General features: G+C 41.7%; 2 protein-coding genes across 2 annotated transcripts; one reads left to right on the forward strand and one right to left on the reverse strand.

The window, feature by feature from the left end:
• Positions 1-97: 97 nt before the first annotated feature.
• Positions 98-6,453, reverse strand: unc119.1 (unc-119 homolog 1). The gene is made up of 5 exons (XM_037097275.1): positions 6,103-6,453; positions 3,975-4,088; positions 2,833-2,941; positions 2,561-2,733; positions 98-2,460 (listed from the first exon to the last, which is right to left on the reverse strand). The coding sequence occupies exons 1-5, from the start codon at positions 6,326-6,328 to the stop codon at positions 2,348-2,350; spliced, it is 735 nt and encodes a 244-aa protein (XP_036953170.1). The 5' UTR covers positions 6,329-6,453; the 3' UTR covers positions 98-2,347.
• A 141-nt stretch (positions 6,454-6,594) lies between these two features.
• pop5 (POP5 homolog, ribonuclease P/MRP subunit) lies at positions 6,595-8,676 on the forward strand. Its single transcript, XM_037097276.1, has 5 exons — positions 6,595-6,859; positions 6,942-7,084; positions 7,582-7,731; positions 7,816-7,899; positions 8,246-8,676. Exons 1-5 carry the CDS (start codon positions 6,840-6,842, stop codon positions 8,350-8,352), a joined length of 504 nt encoding a protein of 167 aa, XP_036953171.1. The 5' UTR covers positions 6,595-6,839; the 3' UTR covers positions 8,353-8,676.
• The last annotated feature ends 142 nt before the right edge of the window (positions 8,677-8,818 follow it).

Below are 8,818 nucleotides of genomic sequence, written 5' to 3' on the forward strand. Positions count from 1 at the left end.
AAAAACTAATCAATTAATCATTGCAGCTCCAGTTCTGATAGAACCGAGGAAACTGAAACCTCATCTATTTAAAATGAGCACTCTGTTTGCACCGTGACTGTTTGCAGACACTTTTATTTACAATAAATCCGATACAACATGAAGGCATCATTTGTAAAAATCAGCCAATAAGAAAACAAGAGTCAGACAGCAGGTTACAGCGCGGATCAGAACATTTCAGTCGGGTCGTCTTTTTGTGCAGATGTGCGATAGTGTTCCCACTTTTCAAGGCATTTAAATCATCAGATTTTAAGGTGACAACAATTTACAGTCTGAGACACATCCACTGTGTCGGGTGACGGAGTGAAGTGTGAGCCTGATATCACACCTGCTGAGGTTATTAAAACTGTAAAATAACAAATCATTCAAGAGTAAATAGTTTAAAAACGCTGTCTGACACGAGGCAGAAATGCAAGATACAAAACGAGCCTGATGCGAGGATGTTTACAGGAGTGTTAGTCTGACACAGAGAAGGACAAAACAATGAAAATTTGGATTTAAGGCACGTTGGATCCAGTGAAAGGAAGCCGAGATCCAGACTGTTCTAGTTCCCATTTCATGATTCAAATCAACATCTTGTGAAGTTTTAAAGTGTCCTGCCTTTCCGGTCGCTGCTGATTTACATTCAGATGTGAAAATAAAATTTAAAAATTAGAGTTAGGTCACAGTGGACATACAGACTGGAAATGACGTCACAACAGGGATCAGTGTAACTCTTCATCTTTACAACCTGTCCTGTGTACAAGTCAGTATTACTGATCATTATCAAACCAACACCTATCTGATAAAGTGTCAACAAAGAAGGTGCATTGTAAGCTTATAAAGATCAACATCCAGTCAGGTCCACGTTTTGTGGACTGCAAACCTTCACCTGACTTTACATCAGCGTGACAACTGGGTTTTTCTTTTCAGGTGAACTGTTCCTTTAACTAAAGTAGGATTGCTGAATAGTAAATGGTCTAAAATATGTAAAATCATCAGTATCGTCCATGAGCACTGAAAAACAGGTCAACTTTTGTCTCTCCTGCGACATTATAAGAGTGTAAACTAACAAGATGGATCGCGGCTGTCGTTTTGTGTTTCTGTGGCGTTTCATCAGAGGGACACAATCAAGCCGTCTCCACCAAATTATCTCGGGTTCTTGAACCTCGGAGCCATCTAGTGAACCAGCCCACCAGTTCTCGAGGAAAACCTGCTATTTTCTGGTTTTAGTTGGGAAAGATTTTTTCTGGTCAAAATACTCAGAACAGTGGAACATTAGGGGCTTGAACCCAAACAGAAACAGCTCTCTGTTGGTGGACATCTAAAAACTGGACACTCCTAAAGAGTGGGATTCACAGTGCTGCGTCAAATAAACCAGGAAGGCCACAAAGGATTAAATAAGTGTGTGATTAGACAAACAGGCGCCACATCGAGAAAGTCCGATTCCGCTGCTGTTTTGTCTGTTTCATGAATCCCAGAGTTTGATAGAACAGTCAATTTCCTGTCGAGAGCTAAAACATAACAGATATTAGCAGGATGAACACGACATGGCATCATGAAAAGAGTTCACGCTGTTCTTGAATTATAAGACTAGAGACTAGATTGGTCAACATGTAATGAACTGTTCACCCAAAAGCTCAAGAAATGTTTTATGGACTAAAACTTGAGGACATAATGAGTGAATTTTCTTTTTTGGGTGAACTGCTCCTTTAAAGTCGACCATGAAGTTTAAGTATCTGACACGAACATCCTCAACAACTCACAACTGATAATAGATATTAAGGAAGAACGAAACTCAAAGTCACCTCATGCTACATGATCGTCTACGACTAACAACAATACTGCAAAACATCTACATGACTGCTCGCTGCGTCTCCATACAGGAAACACAATTGTCAGTTGCAAAGAAAACACACTGATAACATACTTCATACTTTCTTAACTACACATACTTTAGTAAATGAAGTTATAACTAACACAGTCTAACGCAGGCTCTGTGACTCAGTGTCCCTTTCCAGCAGAGACGGCAGGAAACTTAAGGCAGTAACATGATGCTCGTACAACAAACCCAAAGACAGAACAAAAAGGTTTCAGTCAGATTTAACAGAAATATTTAAGAGAACATTCCTCTGAGCCGTACGAGGTCCTGATGAATGGATCCAGGATTTCATAAGAAGGCAGACGTGGTCCGTTGATTCTGAAGAATGTTGTGACGTTCGTAGGAATGGAGAGAATATTTCTGTCCCCCAAAAGGAAGCTTCTGGATGGTTGTAATCCAGGAAATCAATCCCCTGGGAAGTATTGCACACATTCTTCCCTTCAGCCTTTACAGACCTCCATTGTAGGCATAGTCTGCCTTGTTGTGCATGATGAGTTTGTTGTCCACAAAGTAGAAACTGTCTGATCTGGTCTCGTAAGGGTGCGCCACCATTTGGCGAACTGGAAGAGGAGAAGGAAGGAAAGCAGTGAGGACCATCATGTGGATTATTGTGTGAAATGTGCATCAACGTTAGAGACTCTTGATGAGATCAGAACTCACTGAGGTCGTCTGGAAGCTGTGGGAACTCATAAATGTGTTCACAGGTGTTGCGGCTGTTGGGGATGCAAAAACCGAAGTCAAAGTCAAAGTTCTTGAGGAGGCGTCCCTGGAAGTAATGCCTCTCGATCATACGGAAGCTGTTAATGGGCCGATCGCCCACCGTGAACTCCACACTGAGGTTCAGAGACGGAGAAGAGAAAGAGACTGAACATAAGAGTCTGATTATTATGCTCATACATGTTTAATCAGAGAGTTATGATCCATTTACTTACGTTGCACCGACTGTACACAGTTTCAGGAAGGCTGGTGTGAACTGATATCGCACAAATCGTCCTGCACTGGTGTCGACATCTCCACTGTCCTCCACACCCTCCACAGGACCTGATGCAGGAAGCACGTTTAGTCTACTGGCAGTTAAAAATGTTAATGATAATGCATCTTTTTATTATTATCCGTTACATGTCATTGCTCACAGTCTTACTTCAGTCATCAACTCCTCCCTCCGTATTGATACAAAGTCAGGTGAAGTGTCGTAGTCCACAAAACATTTCTGGAGCTTCACAGTAAAACAGAGCCGCAGCGTTCTGCATAACAACTGAAGCAGCTGGAGACTTGATTTAAAACTGGGATATCAACTGTTACATATGACAATCTTTAGGTTCATTTCCATACAGACACAGTGTCTACCAATGGCTTCAATCAAGCGGCCAGAGGCAAAAACTGTAGCTCCTTGTGTGAACATTTGCCAGCTGTTGTGAACCGCTAACCAGGGCAGGCAGGCTAATGTTAGCTCTGACAAGTGAAAGTTAACTTCACAACTACCTGTAACTTCATCAGTGCAGACTGGGAGTGTCACAAAAAGTCCAGTTAGTGTTCTCCTCACTCAGAGCCTCTCTGTTCAGGACACATCAGACATCTTCACCGACAAGCTAAAAGGAAAGCTTCTCTTGTATTTCACGCCATTTTGCACTTTCTTGATAATTAAACAGCAACTCATCTGTTAATTAACTGAAACTTACATTCCTATTTAAAATGTTACGAAATAACTGGTTGTGTTCAATGTCCCCAGTTACTTCAGTTATTTAGAAGAATGCTGCAACCCTGTTTTGCTGTGAAGCTCCAGAAATTTTTGGTGGATTATGAAAATTCACGTGACTTGCCATCAGCATGGAGCGTAACTGTGTCTGTGTACATGTGTCAGAAATTGTTAGTGCTCCAGTGACAACACAGACAGAACCACAGTTATCAAGCAACTGACTGTATGAACACGTAAAGTGACATTCACTAACTTGAAGTTGAAAGTTCAATTAAATGGATTCTCTGGAGAAAAAACAAAAACTTACATCTGCATTTTCTTGGAATCTGTCCTACATTTTAGGATTATCAAGTTTAGTGGGGTTGGTGCGTCACTTACCACCGTTGGGAGGTTTGGCGATCTCAAACAGCACAGTTCCCGTCTCCAGGTCTCTGATTTTGAAGCGTGTAAAATCAATGTTGTAGATATTGTCCTCAGGTTTACAAAGATAGTCTGGAATGAGTTAGAACAGAGAGAGTTCATGTTAAGACAATCACAAACATGAAGAGTAACGGAGCTCCTGCATACAATAGTCTGGGATATTTTGTGAGATTACCAGGAACTTAAATGATTCATTTTGTGTCCGGTTACAACACACTTCGTCTCACCCTCCCTTAAAGAACTGGGACAGAACCTGATGAACAACCAGGAGTTTCAGTATCTGTTTTCTGGCTCTTGCACCTTGCAGCAGTGGTGATTAATGCAGCAGCTCGCAGCTATTCAGCAGAGTTAGAAGAGGGAAGTCATGCCATTGTTGTCTGGTCCGGGAAACAGCCAAAAACAATGGGAGGCATTAAGCATTAGCTGCTACAGTGCTGGCCCGGGTGTCAGATGACGGAGCCCAGGGTCTGACTCTCAGGGTTCTGGTGTGGAAGGCGATGATAATTTAAGGGAACCAAAGGGAAGAGGCCAAGAAATATAAGATCAGATTCCTGTTAGCAGCACTTAGCAAAAACTCTTAGATTAACAATGAATCAAGTGATTACGTGTCATGAGAAAGGGGTCGGTTATATGGTGCTTTTCCAGCAGCACTTTTGGCCGCGCCGAGTCGAACCGTGTCTTCACTTTATTAGATTTACCATGCTGGGATGGACTTTCTCCAGAGTGGGGCCAAAACGTGCCCGGCTAACCCATGATGATCCCCCTCAAGCAAGCAAGAGACCAGAGAGAACGGCATTTTTAAATATTTCTGTTTGTTCAGCTCAGCTTCTGTAGCTTCTGACTGAACAGCGGTGAAGTTCAGGGTTTCTCCATGTCACTCATTTTTAAATCGCTTTTCTCGGCTTTAGGGAAGTTTAACAAATACAAAAACTCCTTTGTTGTTCAAGATTTCCTGTTAACAGTTTCATATCTGTGTCATAAATTAAATTCAAGAGGTAGTTCTTAAATCCTGTTCAAAATGGACTCAAGCCTAAACAGAGCACGGCCCCGCTCACAGTACGTCACTGAAGTCCTTTAAAGCAAGTTTTGGCACTAGGAGCTGCGCACCGTGCACAGTTTCAGTACTCCAACTTCCTTTTACAGATCAATAAGGAGTGCCGTGACGCGGCACGGTCAGCTTTCAGTAATTATTTGTTTAACCTCACATTTTGTGGTAATCCTGTGTGTTAGTGCAACATCCTCCTCTTCCATGCTTGTTAGAAATCTGTCTGAAACTAATCCAATCAATAACCGTCACAATGTATGTGTTCAAAATGTTTAATATCTTCAGCCGTTTAGCTCAGTGGGTAGAGCAGGCGTGTACATGTACAGAAGCTTTGTTCTTGGTGCAGCAGACCTGGGTTCGAGTCCCGGCCTGGGTCTCTTTGCTGCATGTCACTCCCCGTCTCTTAACCTGTTTCCTGTCATATCGTCAACTGTCCTGTCAATAAAGGCAAAGGCCTAAAACATATACATAAAAAAATAAATACGTTGTCCTACATCATTTGAACGTTGTGATTGGCTGATATCTTGCTCTGAGGCAGATGATTGTTTCTTCAGGGGGAAGGAGGCGGGACATGTGTCAGACAACCATGACACCTTTGGAGCAAAAGAGATTAATAAAGTCATTTATCTCCATTTTCTCTGGTCATGTGGCACCAATTTCAAAATATTAATCTCTTTCTCTCTTATAGACAGCCCACAGAACACTTCCTAATGCAGCTTTACAGACAGGGGGCCCTGAACTATATTCTAACTGGGTAATGTTAGCTTGAATTCGTTGCTACGTCCCTGTGTACATCCATCTACGGTCAACAATAGAATTGAGATGCCCCATATTGAAACAGATTAAAACGTAATCAATTAACGTTGCGTGTTTGACTCATTCAACACTGTCAATCAGTATTTTTTTTTTAAATAAAGCTCGTTAATGAACTTATTGGCGAACCGATCTGAAAACTTAACCACAACTAGCACTTCGTACATGATGTCCGTTGAGCGGGTGTGATCGCACCGACTTTAATTCAGTTTACGCCACATAACGTACCCTCGGTGACAGCCCGCAGACCCAGGACGTGGTCCGGGGAGATATCTTTGCCCAGAGCCCGGAGTTCATCCTCAGTGACCACAGGCCACTTCTCCGGCTGACTGCGCCTCGACTTCAGCTTCTTCAGCATTCCTCCGCCACTCTTTCGGTCCCTGTGGTTGGTCTCTGAGCCGGTGTCCGCGTCTTTCTGACCCTTACTGACTGCTTTGTTCCGGGAACCGTTCATACCGGACGCGGCGGCGGTTATGAGAAGAGCTGAGCTGCTTCTTAATTAGTGGTCGACTCAACAAACTGCGGGTGTCATTTCAAGATGGCGTCAAACGTTTATGGGGGACGGAAAAGTCCGATTGTGATTGGCTGAGAGCGGTGCCGATTGTCATAGTTACCGGAGGGGTGCGTTTGGTTTGATGCGCACGTCCTCCCGTTTCTCCGTCGACCGTTACATTTAATGTGTTGTGAAAATACTATTCCCAGGCACCATTTTAAAGTCTAAAAACTGTCACATAACATCGAGCCCGTTTAGCGGAAATATACGAACAGTCGGTGTGTTTGTTTTTGTCTCAAACAAACAGTTTAGATGTGTTGACGAACAGACAGACACGAATTCCTGCTGCCCCGTGTCCTATGTCAAGTACACCCTTTGTCCCTGGTGTCGTCCACCGGGGGCGCTAGTGCTCTCTCTGCTCGGCGGGCAGGTTTGTTGCCGGAAGTTCCCACGGAAGAAGAGCGGAGCAGCGATGGTGCGGGTGAAGTCGAGGTAAAAATGTGCTCTCATGTTACACATGCCCACATGTTGCGTGTTCGTGGTTGTTTTCTGACGGCTCCCGTTCCTCCTGAAGGTATTTACTGTGCGAGGTGAACGTGTCGGACCGGAGCAGCTTACTGCTGCTGGATGACCGAGCGGTGTCAGCGACAGTGAAGGCGGCGGTGGCCCGAATACACGGAGACTATGGAGCCGCTCTGTGCAGCATCAGGTTCAACGGTGAGCAGAGGAGGTTCAGATACTTCACTCAGGTTACAAATACAAGTAGAAAAGAAGAAACATATGATCAGAAAAAACATAAAAACTAAATATTACTATAAATTTGCGTTGCTGTAATGTGTTGGTCAAATAAATGAAACAGAATGAGAAGTGCAATATTTGTTTACAAAATGTTAAATGGAAATATACAGTAGCAGAAAATGATACACACTCAAGTTAAATACATCTTGTGTTCACATCAGTTTGTGATCTTCTGCAGAGTGTGATCACAGCAGATGAGCTGTTTGGAGACATCTGATGTTAATTTGTCTCCAGCTACTTCAGTTGTTTAGCAGAATGCTGCAGCTCTGTTTCACTGTGAAGCTCCAGAAATGTTTTGTCCTCTAACATGAGGATATTAAAGATTCCTCCAGGCCTGAACCTTTCTGATGACACTGGCCTGGTAGTTTCAGCAGGGTGAAGTGTTGACAGACTCTCTGTTGTTTGTTTCTTTACAGTGAAATATCTGAACGCTCACACTGGAATAGTGTTCCTGCGTTTCCCCAAAAGTTGCTACAGACTCCTCTGGTCTGCTTTGCCATTCATCACCTGTATTGAGACTCGCGGGCAGAAAATCCCCTGTTTTCTCAACTGTTTGCATGTAGGAGGTGGGTAAAACTTAGATACACATTTCATAATGAATCATCATAAATATCAGTTGAACACTAATGAAAGGTATTTGTTTACCCCAGGAACAATTAGAACGTGTCAGAAGTTTCTGATTCGTTACAACAAACAGCAGCTTCATCGAATGCTCCCCACGTGTAAAACAAAAGGTAAGAGATGTAATCTGATTCATACGGAACTCTGCAATTACAGTCAACAGTCATCCTTGTATTAAGTTATGTATATTTTCTTCAATAATAAGATCCTGATTATAACTTTATATGTTTCCCAGTGTTGAAAATGAATCTTACACCATGTATTGAAACATTTCACCTCTAATATATATATATATATATATATATATATATATATATATATATATATATAAACATATATATATATATATATATATATATATATATATATTTTTTTATCACAGTCCTTATTAAAAACCAAATTACAAGATGGACAAACTAATAGAAACTTGACATTTTTTTCTGTTTTTCTGATTCCCAGAAGAAGAAAATCAGGTTTGCGAAGCCATTCTGAACTGTTCCCTAACAGGAGGAAGCAGGGAAGCATTTGAAGATGAATTTCAGAGTGAGGAGGATGAAGAGGAGTGACTTTGTGCCGCAAAAGGCAGCAGCGATGTAGATTTCCTTTGTAATGTGGCTCTGATTTTTTATTTTTTTTTTATTTTTTGAGGGACTGAGAGAAAAGAAGATATGAAGCATTTAAACAAGCACCCTACTGTGTGGAAATGCTTCTGAATAACTGTCTTATGTAAGTGTCAACAAAAACATCAGTCACATTGCGCAAAGTAAGACCATGGTCTAATTTAGAAGACAGAGTTGTTATGTTTGATTAAATGTATTTTCTATTCATGCTTGTACACTGGTGCTCATTTGTATTTTGTTTACATATTAAAGCACTATTTTTGAAGATAATGTATTTTGTGTGGTAAAAATTGTACTTTTGCAAACGTTTGTATCAGTTACACTTTATTGATCCCCATTGGAGAATTTTTGTAAAACCATGTAAACATTGACAGAATCAATAAGCTGCAGTCTGGAGCAGTGAGAACAAAGT

Source organism: Acanthopagrus latus, chromosome 5 (genome assembly GCF_904848185.1).
Source record: "Acanthopagrus latus isolate v.2019 chromosome 5, fAcaLat1.1, whole genome shotgun sequence".
NCBI lineage: Eukaryota > Metazoa > Chordata > Actinopteri > Spariformes > Sparidae > Acanthopagrus > Acanthopagrus latus.

What these genes read in the sequence shown, in the direction of transcription:
- unc119.1 (XM_037097275.1), bottom strand. Translation starts at nt 6,328, where the DNA reads ATGAACGGTTCCCGGAACAAAGCAGTCAGTAAGGGTCAGAAAGACGCG. An exon ending in TCTGCGGGCTGTCACCGAGG is followed by an intron (nt 4,089 to 6,102) that starts GTACGTTATGTG and finishes AACTCATTCCAG; the next exon opens with ACTATCTTTGTAAACCTGAG. An exon ending in ACAGCTTCCAGACGACCTCA is followed by an intron (nt 2,461 to 2,560) that starts GTGAGTTCTGAT and finishes CTCCTCTTCCAG; the next exon opens with TTCGCCAAATGGTGGCGCAC.
- pop5 (XM_037097276.1), top strand. Translation starts at nt 6,840, where the DNA reads ATGGTGCGGGTGAAGTCGAG. An exon ending in ATGGTGCGGGTGAAGTCGAG is followed by an intron (nt 6,860 to 6,941) that starts GTAAAAATGTGC and finishes TTCCTCCTGAAG; the next exon opens with GTATTTACTGTGCGAGGTGA. An exon ending in CCCCACGTGTAAAACAAAAG is followed by an intron (nt 7,900 to 8,245) that starts GTAAGAGATGTA and finishes TCTGATTCCCAG; the next exon opens with AAGAAGAAAATCAGGTTTGC.